General features: G+C 37.5%; 1 protein-coding gene across 7 annotated transcripts in view; it reads left to right on the top strand.

Annotated features, from left to right (window-relative positions):
• The window catches only part of MYBL1 (MYB proto-oncogene like 1), a 46333-nt gene that overhangs the window by 20451 nt on the left and 5727 nt on the right, over window positions 1-20155 (top strand). For 5 of the 7 annotated variants that reach the window (XM_051844529.2, XM_008255590.4, XM_051844527.2 and 2 more), the window contains exons 6-12: window positions 945-1116; window positions 5655-5729; window positions 6285-6389; window positions 10073-10306; window positions 13037-13405; window positions 15142-15284; window positions 15712-15826. In XM_051844529.2, the coding sequence (XP_051700489.1) occupies window positions 945-1116; window positions 5655-5729; window positions 6285-6389; window positions 10073-10306; window positions 13037-13405; window positions 15142-15284; window positions 15712-15826 (1213 nt within the window). The remainder of the gene's footprint in view (window positions 1-944; window positions 1117-5654; window positions 5730-6284; window positions 6390-10072; window positions 10307-13036; window positions 13406-15141; window positions 15285-15711; window positions 15827-20155) is intronic. The other 2 variants (XM_051844528.2, XM_051844530.2) reach the window with 1 other exon arrangement.

The following is a 20155-nucleotide window of genomic DNA, read 5'->3' as shown; positions in this document are numbered from 1 at the left end:
AGAGGCAGAGAAAGAGAAGGTCTCCCACGTGGGTGCAGGGGCCCAAGGACTTGGGTCATCTTGCACTACCCTCCCAGGCCATAGCAGGGAGCTGGATTGGAAGTGGAATAGTCAAGACTCGAACAGCACCCATACATGATGGGGGCACTGCAGGTGGCAGCTTTACCAGCTACGCCACAGCGCTGGCCACCCCCACATTCTTTTTTCTTTTTCTTTTTTTGACAGGCAGAGTTAGACAGTAAGAGAGAGAGAGACAGAGAGAAAGATCTTCCTTCTGCTGTTTCAACCCCCAAATGGCTGCCACGGCCGGCGCGCTGCACCGATCCGAAGCCAGGAGCCAGGTGCTTCCTCCTGGTCTCCCATGCGGGTGCAGAGCCCAAGGATTTGGGCCATTCTCCACTGCCTTCCTGGGCCACAACAGAGAGCCGGACTGAAAGAGGAGCAACTGGGACTAGAACTCGGTGTGCCAGCGCCACAGGCGGAGGATTAGCCAAGTGAGCTGTGGCGCCAGCTACCCCCACATTCTTAATATGACTCATTCTTATTGTCATTTAGATCTTAGCTTTGCTGTCATCTCACAGAGGCCTTCCTACACCACCAAGCCAAAATTACGCATTTCCCACTTTTCTTATCCTACTTTATTTCTTTTGTACTGATATTTTTATTTATTTGTTTTTCTGTTCTTCTGTTCATGCTGCCACATTTCCAATGAGAATGTAAGCTTCATGGAAGTAGGGCCCTTCTTTGTCTTATTCCCTGCAATATCTCTGTTGCTCAGAACTACTGATATATGGGCATGCAGTTTATCTTTAGAACTTTTTAAAAAAAATCTACTTTGATCAGTTGTAGCAGTTTGTTTTTATACTTTGTACAAGAAATACAGTATTAAAATGTGTGGAATAAATTTTATTTTTTGTTCTAAATTATACACTTTAATTTCTTAGGACTGATAATTCTATCAAAAATCATTGGAATTCTACTATGCGAAGAAAAGTGGAACAGGAGGGATACTTACAAGATGGAGTAAAATCAGAACGATCATCTAAACTTCAACACAAACCTTGTGCGACCATGGACCATTTGCAAACCCAGAATCAGTTTTACATACCTGTTCAGGCACATATTTTTAATACCTTTATTATTCAAAAATTTTTCTTTAGTTGCATTTAGGAAGGTATTTGATTTATTAATAGGACAAGTACAACATATATTAAGCAGGGGATAACCATTTAAATTTCTAAACTGAAATAAAATGTCTGATTAGATCCTAACTTAGATAAGTATTTTGGGAAAAAAATCATTAACATTTCCTTTTATATGTAATTTTTACATTAGGCAACTGAGTATGTATGTTTCCTACCACTCTTATTCTTTCAATCTTTGTTTATGATTCAGAACTAATGATCATATGCTTTAATAGATACTATAGTTTTCATTTAAATTTTTTGTGTGATTGTAGTATTGCTTGTCTGTTAGAGGTATGTGTATATAAAATAGCTTAAAGAAGAAAATAGTCAAAAATCATTCAAATCATCATTTTGGGGGTTAAATAATTATTCTTAATGACTTTCAGATTTGATGATGTCAGTCTTTTATTAGACAAATTTATTGAAGTGGAGATTATCTAAGCTCCAAATGGGGCAAGCTGTATTTGGCTCCTTACAGTGCATTTTCTTACTTGTATGAAATTAGTTTACCAGTATCCATGAAGTTTGTTTTATGTTTTTCTAATCAACTTGTCTGTCATGTCATTTAAATTTTTTTATTTAATTGGAGAGACAGAGAGAAGGAAGAGAGACAGGCAGAGAGAGATGCCACCCGCTGATTCGCTCCCCAAATGTTTGCCACAGCTGGGCTGGGCCAGGCCCATGCCAGAAGCCAGGAACTCAGTCTGGGTATCCTATGTTACTGTTCTCCCCTTCCAGGGTGTGTATTAGCAGGAAGTTGGAATCAAAAGTGGAGCTGGGATTCAAATCCAGGGACTACCATATGGGACGTGGGTGTCCCAAGTGGTTTCTCAACTGCTGTGCCAAATGCCCACCCCTGTTACATCACTTTTCCCAAGGAGCAATTCTCAGTTCTTATAATGTAAAATGTAAAGATTAAGCCAGAACTTAATAACATTTATTGAAAGATAGAATTGAACAAGGTGATAAAAATCTGTACTTACTGTGCCTTTGTTCTTATTTTGTATCTTGTAGTCTTTATTAAGTTTATTAGGCTTAGTTTTATTTAAAAATTTTTATTTCTTTTTGTTTTATTTGAAAGGCAGACAGACAAAGAGACAAGACAGACACTTTTTGTCTGTTACGTCAGCCCTCACATGCCTTTAGCAGGGCTGGGCCAGGCCAAAGCTAAGAGCCAGGAACTTCATCTGGGTCTCTCACATGGGTGGCAGGGATTGGTACTTGAACCTCTTACCAGCTGCCTCCCAGGATGTACATTAGCTGGAAGCTGGGGTGGAAGCAGGATAGCTAGGTTAAATAGACTTTCCAGTATGAGACGCTGGTGTCCCACGTGGCAACTTAATTGCTGCACCAGACTTCTGCCCCTAGGCGTAAATTTTAAAAGAATCACTTAGAGTAATGACATTGTAGTTTACAAAAGGAAAGCATGTGAAGATAGTGTAGTTATCTGCTGATACTCAGTACCTTGAGATTTTTATTGCCTGTTTCTTTACATTTTTTTAAGAGTTCTAGATTTCAGTAATATAAACTAAAACATTTTGCTTATGCCTTAGAAGTTATCATTTAAATTTATTTTCTTAAAATCATAAAAAGATAATTTTAAAAATTATTTGGGCAATAGGAGCATTTAAAAGTCTTAATCAGGCTGGCACCACGGCTCACTTGGCTAATCCTCTGCCTGTGGCACCGGCACCCCGGGTTCTAGTCCCGGTTGGGGTGCCAGATTCTGTCCCAGTTGCTCTTCTTCCAGTCCAACTCTATGCTGTGGCCCGGGAGTGCAGTGGAGGATGGCCCAAGTGCATGGGCTCTGCACCCGCATGGGAGACCAGGAGGAAGCACCTGACTCCTGGCTTCAGATCGGCACAGTGTGCCGGCCGTAGCAGCCATTTGGGGAGTGAACCAACAGAAAGGAAGATCTTTCTCTCTGTCTCTCTCTCACTAGCTCTGCCTGTCCCAAAAAAAAAAAAAAAAAAAAAAAAGTCTTAATCAAAAGATGTTGCAAAGATAGCATTTCTCATACTTTAATAATTGTTTCCCTTATTTTTAATAATTTTAGAAAGTTTTATGTATTCCCTGTCAATTATCTTAAACTACCAAGAAGACAATTCTGTAGTAAAGTGTAACTTAAAAAAAATAGATTGGATTGAAATATTATCAGATTTTCATGAAAAATTTGAGGAATATAAGTTTCTGTTAGAAGTTGTATAGAATGATTCTGCATAAGATAGTGGTTTAGGTAGGTTGTTATGGATAGTAGACAGATGTTTTCATACTTACATTTATTTGATTTTAAGGGTTTTTAAAAATCTTTTGTTAAAGATTTATTTATTTATTTGAAAGATAAGAGTTACAGAGATATGGAGATAAGAAAGAGAGACAGAGAGAGGGATCTTCATCTGCTTGTTTATTCCCCAAATGGCCACGATGGTTGGGGCTGGGGTCATACAGAAGCCAGGAGCCTAGAACTGAGCATCCAGGTCTCCCATGTGGGAGGCAGGGGCCCAAATACTTTCTAAGCATGTTAGCAGGGAGCTGGATCATAAGTACAGCAGCTGGGATTTGAACTGGTGGCCATACAGGATGCTGGCATCACAGACAGTGGTTTTTTTAACAATGCTGGCCCCTTGATTTTAAGGTTTGCTTTGTACAGCTGTTAAGCCCCTGCTGGATATGTTGCATTTGTATCTCAATGCTTAATTTCGAATCCTGGAGTCTTGACTCCACTTCTGATTCCAGCTTCCTGCTGATGTTCACGGTGAGTGGCAGCAGGTGATGGCTCAAGTAGTTAGATCCCTGCCACCCACATGGGAAACCCAAATTGAGTTCTGAACTCCTGGCTTCAGCCTGGACCAGCCTTGGCTGTATTGGGCATTTGAGGAGTGAACCAGTAGATGGAAGAACTCTTTCTTCCTGTCCGTCTGTCTCTCTTTGCCTTTCAAATAAATAAAAATAAATTATAAATAGAAATTTTAAAATGGTCTTCTAATTTTTCTATGGTTTTAAAAAAAATACCTTCCCTCATATTTCTTCTTTCCAACTTACATGCAGCTTCAAATTGTTATTACAGATATTCTAAAAAAGCAGGATAATACTTATTCTATCAGTAGTATGTCTATTATAAGTACAAGAATGATCCTGTTACTTTTTACAAAAAACACAGGGGCCAGTGATGTGGCATAGCGAGTGAAGCCACAGCCTTTGATGCCAGCATCCCATATGGGCACTGGTTCGAGTCCTGGCTGCCCACTTCTGATCAAGCTCCTTGCCAATGTGCCCAGGAAAGCAGCACAAGATGGCCCAAGTTCTTAGACCCCTGCACCCATGAGGGAGATCCTGAAGAAGTTCCTGGCTCCTGGCTTTGGATTGGCCCAGTTCTAGCAGTGTGGCCATTTGGGAAGTGAACCAGCAGATGGGAGATGTCTATCTAATCTGTCTCTTTCTCTCTCTCTCTCCATAGCTCTGCTTTTCAGATAAATCAATAAATAAATCTTAAAAGAGACAATTAATAAAAGAAGCCTCTGTTTTCATATCTTTTTATGCAAAGATTGACCTGGGGTAGAGGTAGGAATAGGGTATAAGAAGTCATTGTGGCCATTTGGGGAGTGAAACAGTGGATGGAAGATCTCTCCCTCTCTGTCTCTTCCTCTCTCTCTCTCTCTTTGAAATTCTCTTTCAAATAGATAAATCTTAAAAAAAAAAAAAAAAAAACACTGAAAAACTTGCTTTAGTCTCCATTCTTGTGAGTACTTTGTGTAAACTAGTCTCTTCCTTTGATAGGAATACAGTTATTTCATGTTGTCCAGGAGATAGAGCAACCCATATAAGGGTTTAAAAAAAAATTATTGGGGGGTTGGTGTTGTGGTGTGGCAGGTGAAGCTGCTGCCTATGGTGCTGGCATCCCATGTGGAAACCAGTTTGAGTCCTGGCTGCTCCACTTCTGGTCTAGCTCCCTGCTAATGTGCCTGGAAAAGCAGCAGAGGGTGACCCAAGTGCTTGGGCCCCAGCTCTCACTTTGGGGACCTGGAGGAACTTACTGGCTCCTGGCTTTGAATTGGCCCAGTTCCGGCCATTGTGGCCATTTGAGGAGTGAACCAGTGGATGGAAGATCTCTCTTTGTTTCTCCCTCTCTGTCTGTCTGTGACTGCCTTTCAAATAAATAGATAAATCTTTAAAAAAAAAATTTGGTGGATGATGTAGATTATAGACTGGCTGATAAATCTAGGCTAAGTAATTCTCATTTCATCTAGAAGTTGAAGGTCTTTTCTAAGTTTATAATTTTCAATCACTGGATTCTAGAAACAGTCTTAGTTATTATGTAAACTATTACAGATGCCAATTTTTAAGAGTAATCAATATTTTTCTAAGCTTTTTTTGTAGAAATTTTATCAAAAGCTTTGTCATTTGCTTCATATTTTAAAGTTTTTCTAATATTTTATGTGTAATTGTAATGTTTTACTTACTTTGTAGATTCCTAGTTATCAGTATGTGTCACCTGAAGGCAATTGTATAGAACATGTTCAAACTACTTCTGCCTTTATTCAGGTAACTTCTATTTTTAACAAAAAAGAAAGGAAATGCTTGCAGTTATATTTCTTAAAGTATTATAGTGCCTCTTTCTTCATCTATTAAACTAGAATGAAAACACTATCTGCATATTATTGTGAGTACTATAACATTGAAAAATAAAGCATGTAAATGAGTTTGAAAAAAATAAACAAATACATCTCTGTAGTAGTCCTTTCATTCTATTCTTCCAACTTGAAGCCTTAAGTTATGAATGGGTATGTTTTCTCTAAAATGAATAGGATGTATCTATTAAGATCCAATAGGCTAAAATTTCCCAGGTATAATTTTTTCAAGTGATTTGGATGATACAGTATTTTTAAAATGCACTCATTTTCTCAGATCTTTTTTCTAAATTGAAAATATTCAATGCCCTTTCTTTAGATACGACTGTTATTGTAATACTTTTAGGATTTAGTAGCATTAAGCTTTATTAGAGAAAAATATGTTACATAGAAGAAAATAAAAATTAGAACACTAGTAATAATGCAATTATGTAAATGGCCTGTTTTTCTTTTATTTAACTTGTTTCAGCAACCCTTTGTTGATGAAGATCCTGATAAGGAGAAGAAAATCAAGGAACTTGAGTTGCTTCTTATGTCAGCTGAGAATGAAGTTAGAAGAAAGCGAATTCCAACAGTAAGAATAAGCTTAAGTGTTTAGATTTTATTGTTAGAATCTTTTATATATATGCTTTTATAGTTTTCATTCGCTTGAAAGCATATAAATGATTTTCAGATTTCAATAAATAATAAAATAAGTTTTTAAAAATTTTTAACTTAGAGGTTGTCTGATTTTGATATGCATCTCTTTGAGCATATTTTTACAATATTCTATATTAGGATACTTCCTGAGTTATATAAGTATGCCAAGCAAATTTGAAGTAAAATCTTTTTTTTAAGAATTCTTTTAGTAAGTTGTAGATTTTTTTTTAAGATTTATATATTTATTTGAAAGTCAGAGTTAGAGAGAGAAGGAGAGGCAGAGAGAAAAGAGAGAGAGAGGTCTTCCATTAGCTGGTTCACTCCCTAATTGGCCGCAACTGCTGGAGCTGTGCCGATCCGAAGCCAGGAGCCAGGAACTTCTTCTAGGTCTCCCATGTGGGTTCAGGAGCCCAAAGGCTTGGGCCATCCTCCACTGCTTTCCCAGGCCACAGCAGAGAGCTGGATTGGAAGTGGAGCAGCCAGGACTCAAACCGGCGCCCGTATGGGATGCCGGCACTGTAGGTGGCGGCTTTACCTGCTTACGCCACAGTGCCAGCCCCTTAAAGTAAAATCTTTGATATTAGGTATTTGTGAAAATTATGTGTGGTTTAGATTAAGCTTGCTTTTGTTTTAAGCATTCCATGTAATAATGAGACCGGTGTTGTATCACAGTGGGTTAAGTCACTACCTGCAATGCATTCTGTAACTGAGTGCCAGTGCTAGTCCTGGCTGCTCTACTTCCAATCCAGTTCCCTGCTTACATGCTTGGGAATATGGAAGGCCAAGATGGAGTTCCAGGTTTCTGGTTTCAGCCTGGTCCACCCCTGGTCATTGTGGCCATTTGGGAAGTGAACCAGTGGATGGAAGAGCTCATTCTCTGTCTCTTCCTCTGTCACTCTGCTTTTCAGGTAATTAAAAATGAATCTTTAAGATAAGAAAACTAGAAAAATAATTTAATAGAAATATAAATTTATGAGCTCGAATTACTTTTATTCTTATTTTTATTTTTTCCTATTGTGTTTAGAATATGAATTCAGTAAACTGAAAAATGTAATTATATTAAGAATACATGAAAAGGGAACATGTAGATTTTCTGCTCTCTGAAGAACCCTTTCAAAAGAAGATGTTTTACATGGGATAGTAGGCTTTGGTTCCCAGGTGTGAAAGCTGTTGTCTTCAATCTGATCAGGAATAAGTAGGAGTATTCAGTTAGGCTAAATCTTAATCATTTTTGAAGAATTAACCAGGCAATGCTCAATGGATTAAAAAAAAAGTAACTTTATAATTTAAAAAATTTAAAATTTGTATTTAAATGACAAAAGTTAGTCTTAAGGTTTTTTTTTACGTTTAGAAAAGTTTTTTTTTTTTTTTCCCTTGGTTTGGGCTGATTGAGAGAGGATAATACAATGAGAATGACTGGGACCTCAGACATAATTACTGAAATAGAATAACCTGAGATTTTGAGGTAGTATTATGAAGTAACTAGTGATATTTTTATGTGTAAGAGGGTATTAATAAAAATGACATTTATGGGTTATAATGAGTGAGGTATAGCATAGGAGAAACAACGTTTGTTTTGAAACTTCCAAAACCAAGGCAGAAAGGAAGACCTGAACTCTACTTATCTTGAAATTAATATTTGTTTTGTTAAAAAGCTACAAATAAATAGTTATGGTTAGGAAGTCAATATTTGTAGATGATTATATAATGTTTAAACCACTTTGGATTTTAAAAAGCTATTTATTTATTTGAAAGGCAGAGAGCTAGAGACAGAGAGACTGCTAATTCCCATTTGCTGAGTTACTCCCCAGATGCCTGAAATAGCTGAGGTTGGGCCCAGGCAGAAGCCAGGAGCTGGGAACTCAACTTGAATCTCCTTTATGGGTAGCATGGACCCAGCTGCTTGAGCCATCACTTGCTGCCTCCCAGGGGCACATTAATGAGAAGCTAGAATTCAGAAGAGAGCTAGAACTTAAGCCCAGGTGTTCTAATATGGGATGTGGGTATCCAAAATGTTGTCTTAACCACTACAACAAATGTCTGGTTGAATAAGATATTCTGAATTCTAGAGGGAAGTTGCTACAGCTAATAGAATAGACTCCATTTATATATATAAATATGTATTTTAATAATGACCACCATTTTACTGAATATTCATTATGTGCCACTCTTGTAGAGGTTTTATAAAAAAGTGTTCGTGGTAATCCTCATATTAATTCTGAAGTAAGTGGACTGTTGTTAAGAGATTCAGGTTATGATCTGTAAATATAATTACAACCTGGTGGTTTTTCCAATGCACACCCTAGTGATTTTCCTCTTTGTCTTTTGCATTTTTTTTCTTACCTGGAAACTCATTTGAAAGGCATGTGGTTTGGAAGCTTCTTCCCAAAAGTGATTGTTAATTCAGGGGGTGATTGTGCCTAATGAAATAAAACTACTTCAATTTTTTTTTTATTTTTAGGAAACTTTAATAAAACATGGAACTTATTTTGCCACAATGGTTTTTCACCTTAAGTAACTTGAAACACAACATTTAGTTACTGTGCGTCCCAAGACATTCTAGCAATTTTAATTTTTAATAGTAGATATCATTTATTGACTGCTTCCTGTGGACTGGGAAATGTGTGTTCTCTATGATATGATAGCTATTAACCACAATTAATCTTAAATACAATTTAAAATTTAGTTTATTCAGTACATTACAGGTACATTCTGTTATACAGTACCATATACTTTATATTTTGTTTTTCATTCATGACCCTTCCAGGTCTCTTTTCTTATTTTTTATTATAAGACACCAGGAAGCTAGACTTGCAAGATAGGTAAATTGTCTGGTATAAAGAGATAAAGAAAGATGGCATATTCCCTGACTTCAAAAGATTTATTCTGCTGTGAGATTATGGACAAGAAACTCAATGTAATATGATAAAATAAGTCACAGTATGGCAGGAGATAGGAGAGGTGCTTAATTTAGATTCAGGTAGTCAGGGGAGGGTTCCTGGAAGAAGTCCTGTTAGAGCTCAGTCTTGGAAGATAGGTGATGAATATATACTAGCAAGATAGATAAATTAGGACATTATTACAAATGATATAGAGAAAAGTATATAATCAAATGGAGTACTTCTGAATATTCGAATTGTGTCTTAAATGAAAGATAGGAGTTTCCCTGATGAGTAGGTTAGGAAATATTCTAGATAAAGGAAGCAACAATATGTACGAAGGCACTCTAGGGTAAGTAAATGTAATTTATCAGGGAGTCGCAGGTACTCTAGCTGCATAGTCACTGGGAGGAAGGCTTGTAAGTGAAAATGTTGGGAGATGAAGTTTAAAAAGAAAAAAGAAAGGCTAGATTCTAGGAGTTTGAACTTTACATATAAATGTTTATTTTATCTGACCATGATTTCATGGATAAGAACTTAATCATAAAAAGGAAATATAGTCAGGGTATGGGTTTAATGAAAAGTATACCAATTTTAAAGAAAGGCACTATATTTGCCTAGCTGTATTTTTAGCTAAAATGATAAGTATGTTATTCTAGAAAAAAATTCACTTAAAAATCTGAATTTATGCCTACTTTGAGAAAGACAAATAATATTCAAATTTCTTTTGTACTTTTAGCAGCCTGGAAGCTTTTCTAGCTGGTCTGGTAGTTTCCTCATGGATGATAGCATGTCTAATACTCTAAACAGCCTCGAAGATCACACTAGTGAGTTTTATAGTATGGATGAAAATCAGACTGTGTCTACTCAGCAGAATTCACCCACGAAGTTCCTGGCCGTAGAGGCAAATGCTGTGCTATCTTCTCTACAGACCATCCCAGAATTTGCAGAGACTCTAGAACTTATTGAATCTGTAAGTTTGAAATTGTGAGATTATTGAAAGCTCATTTTAGTTATGTATTTTTCTGTTCAGAAACTCAGCTTAAAGGATATTGATCAGTTTCATGTTAAGCATTAGTTTGTATGCCAGGCTTAATTTTGTTCTATTTTGCAGTGGTTCTTCATTAAAAAAAAAAAGGAAAAAGTTTAAATTTTTCTTAAGTGTGTGCCTTATATAGAATCTCTACAGATTAAAAAACTTAATTTTAATTATGAGCATATAAGTTGTATAAGTACATTAGAGAAAGTTGGAAACTAGAGAAAATTATGAAGATGAAACTTAAAATTCTCCATAGAGGTGGGCAGTTGGTCTAGATGTTAAGATTCCAGTTAAGATGCCATGTCCCACATTGGAGAACCTCAGTTTGATGCCTGATTCTATCTTCCTACTAACACAGATCTTTGGAGGCAGTGGTGACAGCCCAGTTGATTGGGTTCTTGCTACCTACATAGGAGACCTGAGTTGCATTCCTGACTCCTGGCTTTAGCCCCTGACCAGAGCTGGGCCACTGTGGGTATTTGGAGAGTGGATCAATGGATGGGAGCCATCTTTGCTTTCAAATAAATAAGAAATAGGAAAAAAAATCCTTTATTCCCAGAGTTAATAATTTAATATATTCCTTTCACTCTGTGTTCTATGCACAAAACACACACACACACACACACACACATAAACACGCACACTTATGTGTGTATATATGTATATAGATAGATAAAAGTATGTAGATTTTAATCCGCAGATATATACCTATGTATTATGATTGCAGGCTTTTTTTGGTTTTCATTTATATCATGAGTACGTCTCCGTGTTCCTGTTTTTTAAACTTGAATTTTAATGGCTTTATAGCATTCAATCGTAAGAATGCAAGAAAATTTACCCAGTATACTCTTCTTGGACATTTAGTTATCTAGTTTTATGTTATTACAAATAACAGAATGTATCTATATAAAGCTTTGTACAAAATCATGAATTTCTGGATCAAAGTATATCACCATTTTTTTAAAAAAATATTTTATTTATTTGAAAGGCAGAGTGACAGAGAGAAAAGGAAAGAAAAAGAGATCTTCTAACCACTGGTTTACTCCCTAAATGGCTGCAATACCTGGGACTGAGGCAGGCTGAAGCTGGGAGCCTGGGAACTCCATCTTTTTTTTTTTTTTTTGACAGGCAGAGTGGACAGTCAGAGAGAGAGACAGAGAGAAAGGTCTTCCTTTTTGCCGTTGGTTCACCCTCCAATGACCTCTGCGGCCGGTGCACTGTGGCCGGTGCACCGCGCTGATCCGAAGCCAGGAGCCAGGTGCTTCTCCTGGTCTCCCATGGGGTGCAGGGCCCAAGTACTTGGGCCATCCTCCACTGCACTCCTGGGCCACAGCAGAGAGCTGGCCTGGAAGAGGGGCAACCGGGACAGAATCCGGCGCCCTGACCAGGAGTAGAACCCGGTGTGCTGGCTCCGCAGATGGAGGATTAGCCTATTGAGCTGTGGTGCTGGCCGGGAACTCCATCTTGATCTCCTCTGTGGGTAGCAGGAGTCCAAGTAGCTGGGCCATCTTCTGCTGCCTTCCCAGGCACATTATCAGGGAGATGGATTGGAAGCAGAGCAACTAGGACTCAAACTGGTACTCTGATGCAGCATGCTGGCATTAACAAGTGACAGATTAACCATTTGCCACAGCATCAGCTCCTGTATCACCATTTTTAAAATGGTTCTATACATATTACCAAATGACTCTACAGAATTTGATAGTTTTCCTGATAGGAAGTCAAATGTGATTTTTATGATAAATGAAACTTGAAAAATTTATTTATTCTTGTTTATTTGAAAGGCAGAGCAAGAGAAAGAAAGATCTTCCATTTGTTGGTTTACTGTCCAAATGCCTGCAACAGCTAGGAGCCTAGAACTTCATCAGAGTCTCCCACATGGGTGGTAGGGACCCAAGCTTTTGAGCCACAACATGTTGCCTCCCTGGGAGTACATTAGCAGGAAGTTGGAATCTGAAGCAGCCAGGACTCAAACCTAGGCACTCCAATATAGGGTGTGGGCATCTTAACCACTGAGTCAAATGTCCACCCTGATGGATTGTGCTCTTTGATAATGACTTAAAATAATTTGTTCTCCTATATAAAATACTTTGATAGTAAGCTTCATCTGCTGAATTAAATGAAATATTCTGGGATATCCCAAATTGAAAGGAAAACCATAATCTGGACCAGTGGTGTGACACAGCTGGTTAAGCTGCTGCCTGAAATACTGGCATCCCATATCGGAGCGCTAGCTTGAGTCCCGACTCTTCTACTTTCTGTCCAGCTTCCTGCTTGGAAAGGCAATGGAGGATGGCCCAAGTGCTTGGGCCTTTCCTGGCTCCTGGCTTCAGTCCTGACTGTTGCAGTCATTTGGGGAGTGAACTAGCAAATGGGAGATCACTCTCTCTCTCTCTTTCAAATAAAAAGATAAATAATAAATCTTTTAACAAAGAAAAATAATCTGTTTCACTCAAATAATCCAAATGATCTTGCTTTAAAAAGGATGTCTCAGGAAAGTCTGTTTGTAAAAATGAGTAACTGTTCAGATAATTTGGAAGGTGAACCAATGGATGGGAAATGTCTGTCTGTCTCTCTGTCTCTCTTGCTGTTGCTCTGCCTTTCAAGATTTGACTTAAATAGGTTAAAGTATTAACTTCAGTTCAGAATTTAATTGTATTGCAGGATCCTGTAGCATGGAGTGATGTTACCAGTTTTGATCTTTCTGATGCTGCTGCTTCTCCTGTCAAGTCTACTCCAGTTAAACTAATGCGAATCCAACACAATGAAGGAGCCATGGAATGTCAATTTAATGTCAGTCTTGTACTTGAAGGGAAAAAAAACAGTTGTAATGGTGGAGACAATGAGGCTGTTCCTTTGACATCCCCAAATGTGGCCAAGTTTAGTACTCCACCCACCATCCTCAGAAAGAAGAGAAGAATGCGAGTGGGTCAGTCCCCAGGCAGTGAACTTGGTGATGGCTCATTCAATGATGGTGGTAATACAGCACTAAAACACACACCAGTGAAAACACTACCATTTTCTCCTTCACAGGTAGTACTTTTGTTTTTATATATATATTTCCAAATGTTGATGAGCTGGATTAAATTAGATCTTTAGTATCCTTTCTGGCAGTTGGTTGTTTTCCTAACACCTAACAATGGATAATATGTTTAAATGTATACATGGGAGTGTATACATGAGGTATCTCCCAAAGCGTGAGTGCACTGTAAGTTTTAGAGCTCAGATGAAAGTTTTCTTTATCATGTAATCTCACATTTTAATGACTCATCAGAAAACAGACCCAAAAAGGTAAAAATGATTTGCCCAAAGTTATCTAATGAGCTGAGATTGAGGACCGTTTCCTGACTGTCTTTTTAACAGATATTAAAGAAGACCTTATATATTTAGAGTAATTTAGCCTTTAGTTTACCTATTGATTTTTCCAGCTTAATGTTCCTTGAAAGAAACCTGGTTTTCCAGCCATATGCAGAAATACCTATTTTCTCCTCTTGTAATATCCTTGGGCAGCAGATGTTTATGTTAGAATGGTTTCTTATTGAACAGTTGCCATGCTCCAGGCTAAAATTCTGAAGTTGAGCATCTTGGCCAAGGTCACAGTAAGAGATGGAGCAGTGTTTGCTAAAAGTGTTTTGACAGTTTAGAAACCTCTATAGGGGAAGAAAGGAGTTTGGTGATCAAATAGGCATGAGGATACTGGAATATTATGGGAGTTATGTTTTGAGCCTGGAAGATGAGTAGGGTATGGCAAGATACCACCACTTTGATCTCTGAAAATTATGTCCCTTCCCTACCCGCTTCAGGGGACGCTATTTACATATTACTTGTGAATAGTGCATCCATTCCTTTTCCCAGCCTTCATAGTCAAAAAGCGTTCTGGAGAGGGTGAAACAGGGTTGGGCACACTTAGCAGTATTTTGTACTGGAATAACATGTAGGTAACTTTCGTTGAAGTATAAATTCTGTGGTAGAATGTAACTCAAAGGCACTTATATCCTAAGGCAAATAGCTTGAACTTTATCCTGTAAAAGAAGGTTTGGTTACTAATCTTAAAGTTCAAATATTAAGAGCCAGAAATAATGGAGGTAGAATTCATTCCAGTTATAAGTAGCCTTGAAGCAATTCCACCTCTTTATGTTGCTACTTCTAATCTATCAGCTACAAAAATAAATTAGTATTTCACAATTGTATTTGTGTTACGACCCACTGAGTAACTTGTGTAGTTTAGAAAATGGACTCTTCTGTTATCAATTTTTGGCTGCTTAAAGGTTCTGTGCTAATCTAGATAGGCAAATTTGTGAGGTGGCTGTCCTTATCAGCAAAGTATTATTATGTTCTGAATTTTATTACTTTTTGAGAAGAACACGTAAGATCATTTATTAAAAGCAGAGCTAAAAGCTGCATTTTTTCTGTTATGCTATTGTACAAAACTGGTGTTTGATGTACCAGCTGTTTGATAATAAACTGTTTTGCTTTAAAATTTTTGTGCTTTTTTTTTTTTTACAATTTTAATATCTGTTCAGTGACTATTTCTTGAGCACCTGTTATGTGCTAAACATTGTTCTAAGAGCTGGGGAGGCAGCAATGAACAAAATAGACAAAAAATTCTTGCCCTCATGAAGCTCAATTTTCATAAAGCAGAGTATAAATGTAATATTGTTGGTAAGCTTTCTCTAAAATGAATGAAGAAATAATTTGAAAATTCTGTCAGTTTATTATTTGTATAGCATTTTGACATTCTAGAACTTGTCTTTCTGTTCTCTTTTTAGTTTTTCAACACTTGTCCTGGAAATGAACAGCTTAATATAGAAAATCCTTCATTTACATCAACCCCTATTTGTGGACAAAAAGTTCTCATTACAACTCCTCTTCAAAAGGAAACAACTCCCAAAGATCAAAAAGAAAATGTAGGGTAAGTAGTTAATAAATAACTATGATAGAGAAAATGGGAAACATAATGTCAACAGATTAGTTTTTTGTACACATAAATGGCATGTGTTGAAAATCCGTATCCATAAAGTACTTACAATTGTTTTTAGAAATTCATAACCTTATATTTTATCCCTAGGGCATTGAAAACCACCTAAATATACTGTAAAAAGTTGATTACTAGCAAAACATTTTTAGTTCTTTTTTTATGTGTCAGTCTTTTTTTAAATTTAAAATGATTAAGAATTACTTTAGGCAGACATACTTAAAATTATCTCTGTAATGTTTAAATAAAGCATGTACATATGCAGGAACATTTAGTGTATGTGTTTCCCGTGGCTTTGCCTTACTTAACTCATATGAAATCAAATTGTGACTATAACACACATATTTAAATATCTAAATGATAGGTTTAGGACACCTACTATTAGAAGATCTTTATTGGGTACCACACCACGAACTCCTACTCCTTTTAAGAATGCACTTGCTGCTCAGGAGAAAAAATATGGACCTCTTAAAGTTGTGGTATGTATACTCTTTGTTTTTAAGAATTTCTTTAGTTTTAATGAAGCACAAGTTAATTTTTTTTTATTATTTTGATTTTTAACATTTAAAAAATATACTCTTGGTTTATAAGTTTGAATTTGTGTTAAAGAAAGAAAATTTAAAAAATTAAAAAATGATTTTCTTGTCAAAAAAAGAGAAAATCTAATATCAGTAGAATCCTTTTCTTACTACTAAAATCTGCATTTTAGTAGGTTTAGTAGCAGTTACCCACAGTAGAACAAAATGATTTTGATATGCCTAAGCACTTTCATAATAATATTTAGGAAACTGGTCAGCATACCTCTTTGAGACTGTTTCCTTTATGCAGAGATCATGAAAGCACAGCCCTCATTGTTAATGGAAAGTTGACACAGATGATAGGAATAAAGGGGCTTGTCCTGAGTTTCAAATAGAACATGTTTGATAGTTCATGAATGAGTAGAGCTGGCAAGTGGTCTAGTTATCTGTACTATAGTGTATATTATTACATTTGAAATACCTTAGAAAAGCCATTGACATTTTAGAAGATACAAATTTTTGACAAGTTAAATTCATTAGTAATGAAATATGATTTTAAAAACTGATCATTTCTAGAGTATTTATGTTCTTGTATTTTTTAGTTACTTTTTGGGTGGATTCATTAATACATTAAATTCTTGTTTACTTGGTTTAATGAATTTGCAACTAAAGGCATGTTGCATAATCAAATCTTCTGGTGTTTTCCTTTTTTTCTGAAGTATTGTTTAACATATGCAATGGGTTTAAATAAGTCATTGTCACTTGGCTCCTGAACAATCATATTTTCTTTAGAGTTTTCTAGATTTTTAATTTATACATATATACTTAACAAGAGTGAGATCCTACTTTATATACTATTTATAACCTGTATTTTAAATTTAACCTAGTTAATAAATGCTTGTATTTATTTTGTAATTTCATTTACATAAAATTCCATTGTGTAGAATTACCTAATCGATTTAATCTGTTCATCATTTTACGGCTCATTTTTAAGTTAATCATTAATTCAGCAAATATTTATTGAGTGCCTAGTAGGTGCCAGGTGCTAGGCTTTGGGGATATAATGCTGAAACTATCTGGTATGGTTTGCCTTCATGGGGGTATATAGACTAACTGGGGGTTAGGCATAGAAACAGTGTTTTGAAGGCATTTAAAAATTCTACACTGGGGCAAGTGCTTGGCCTAGCCATGAAGACACCTGTATCCCATTTTGGGGTGCCTCCGTGCAATATCTGGCTCTGGCTTCTGTCTTAATGCAGACTGTGGGAGGCAGTGGTGATGGCTCAAGTAGTAGGGTTCCTGCCACCCACATGGAAGACTTGAATTGTGTTACCAGCTCCTGACTTCAGTTGGTCCAGTCCTGGCCATTTGAGTAGTGAAACAGCAGATCAGAGCACACATGTTCACTCTCTCTGTCTCTGTTTCTGTGTGTATGTATCAGTGAGTCAAAGTGATTTGGCCTTTATGTAAGTTGAATAAATGTTATTCTAATAATAGTGTATGAGTGAGTAGGTTTTGAACTACCTCAAATGTCTGCCAGTTTATATACTAGCCTTCTAGCCTTTTTAATCTAATAATGGCAGCATTCACAACTCTTTGGGTAGAATTTGATCATTGTTAAAACAGATAATTAATATAAAACCACAGTAATGATTTAGAAATTAAAATTCTTAAGATACCTATGGGTGCATACATTTCTTTGCATTAAATTGATTTTTCTGTTCCTCCTTCTCCTGTTATTTACTGACCACTTACTATTGAAAACCATTTAGCTTTCTAATGTATGTTACTGTGAGTCAAATGCACTTCTTGGATATTGGCAGGGTGTGTATCAGCAGGAAGCTAGATTCATAAGAGGAGCTGGGACTCCATTCTGAGCACTCTGATGTGGGATGTGGGCATCTTAAACACTGCCCCATACTCAGCAGTTTTTTTGCTTTTGTCACATTAGGACAATTAAGAGGATAATTCCTGGTAGTAAATGAATTATTTTAGCCGCTACTCCATGACATTTATATTCTCTTTTTAAAAAACAGATTTTATGTATTTAATTGAGAGGTAGAATTACAGACAGAGAGGGGAGAGACAGAAAAATCTTCAATTCTCCTGTTCACTCCCCAAATGACTGCAGTGCCCAGCGCCAGGCCGATCTGAAGCTAGGAACTTCTTCTGGGCCTCCCATGCAGGTGCAGTGGCCCAAGCACTTGAGCCATCTTCTACTGCTTTCTAAGGCCATAGGCAGAGAGCTGGATTGGAAGAGGAGTAGCTAGGACGTGAACCCACACCCATATGGGATGCCAGTGCCACAGGAAGAGGCTTAGCCTACCAGGCCACAGCACTGGCCCCAACATTTATATTTTTAAAGAGAAAAAAGCAGACTCCAGATTTTTTTTAAGAACACCTAATTAATATATGTTATTGGTGAAATAAAGTCCTTGAAGGACTTTTGAGAAATAGAAATGCTAACATAGTTTCTATGTATCTCAGACTCTAGATGAGAGCACTTTTAAAATTCTACTTCTAGGAACTCAATCTGGGTCAAATTCTATTTCTAAAGCTGGGAGCCAGGAACTTGTTCTGGGTGTCTCACATGGATGGCAGGGACCTAAGTACTTGAGCCATCACTGCTGTCTTCCAGGATGCACATTAGCAGGAAGCTGGGTTGGAGAGTGGAGACGGAACTCAAACCCAGGCTCTGATCAAGGATATAGTTTCCCAAGTGGCATGTTAACTGCTGCCTACCATGGTTAAAACAATTTTTAAGAAAGTTTTACTTATTTTTTATTCATTTTGCTGTTGAGCTCGAGGCAGAGAGAGATCTCCCATCCCGTAGATCACTCCCCAAATACCCACAATAGCCAGGGCTTGGCCAGGTTGAAGCCAATAGTCAGGAATTCAATCCAGGTCTTCCACATGGGTGGTAGGGACCCAACCATGTGGGCCATCACCTCCCACTTCCCAGGGTGTGCACTAACAGGAAGTTGAAATCAAAAATGGGGCCAGAACTTGAATCCCAGGTACTCTGTTATGGGATATGAGTGTCCCAAACAGCATTTTTAACCACTGAACCAAATGTCTACCCATCTACTTCCATTTTGAAAGTTTTTATAAGGACTGTTAAATCTCATCTACATGTGAATACTATTCTCCCTAACTATCTTGGCTGGGAGCATATGCTGCTGGTCATTAAATGTTGCCAGTATGTTCTTTTATTTAGTAGAGGTTTGATACTTCACCCCCTTAAAGCAGATCTTGATTATGATATGTTTGATTATAATGTCAAAAAAAAAACTTATCTGATTATAAGGTGTGTTTACACTTTTTTTTTCAAGATTCATTTATTTGAAAGAGTATCAGAGAGGGAGGGAGAAACAGAGAGAAAAATCTTCCATCCACTGGTTCACTCTCCAAATGGCTACAAACAGAGAGGGGAGCCAAATCTGAGCCAAGCCAAAGCCAGGCTTCAGAAACTCTATCCAGGTCTCCCACATGGGGGTCTGGGGCTCAAGCACTTGGGCAGTCATCTGCTGCCTTTCCAGGTGCATTAGCAGGTAACCAAATCAGAGTGGAGCAGCTGGGACTTGAATGGACACTCTAATATGGGATGCTAGCATTGCAAGTGGTGGCTTAACCCTTTGCCCCAGAACGCTGGCCCCTTTTTTACCTATTTGATAGAGAGCTAGATGAATATGCATTTGAGACAATTTGATTACTCAGCACACATTCAACTTTCTGTAACCTGTTCTCTCACACCGTAATACACACATAGATAAACACTGACCTTTACATCAACACACACACACACATACATACGTGCATTCTTTTTTTTTTTTTTAAGATTTTATTTATTTATTTGAGAGGTAGAGTTACAGACAGTGAGGGAGAAACAAAGAGAAAGGTCTTCTGTCTGTTGGTTCACTCCCCAGTGGCCACAATGGTCGGAGCTGTGCCAATCTGAAGCCAGGGGCCAGGTGCTTCTTCCTGGTCTCCCACGTGTGTGCAGGGGCCCAAGGACTTGGGCCATCTTCTACTGCTTTCCCAGGCCACAGCAGAGAGCTGGATTGGAAGAGGAGCAACCAGGACTAGAACCGGCACCCATATGGGATGCCGGTGCCACAGGCGCAGGATTAACCTACTGCGCCACAGCACTGGCCCCATGCATTCTTTTTGAACACTGTGTGTCAGCTTTGTACTTATGGCTAGGTGTACAAAGATGAAAAAGCCATTTTCATTGTTCTTAAGCCGCTCACAATCTTGATGAAAAGAGGAACACATCACCTAGTAATTATA

Source organism: Oryctolagus cuniculus, chromosome 6 (assembly GCF_964237555.1).
Source record: "Oryctolagus cuniculus chromosome 6, mOryCun1.1, whole genome shotgun sequence".
NCBI classification, from domain to species: domain Eukaryota; kingdom Metazoa; phylum Chordata; class Mammalia; order Lagomorpha; family Leporidae; genus Oryctolagus; species Oryctolagus cuniculus.
The sequence above is the reverse complement of the archived record's forward strand: the minus strand, read 5'-3'. Positions and strand labels throughout refer to the sequence as shown.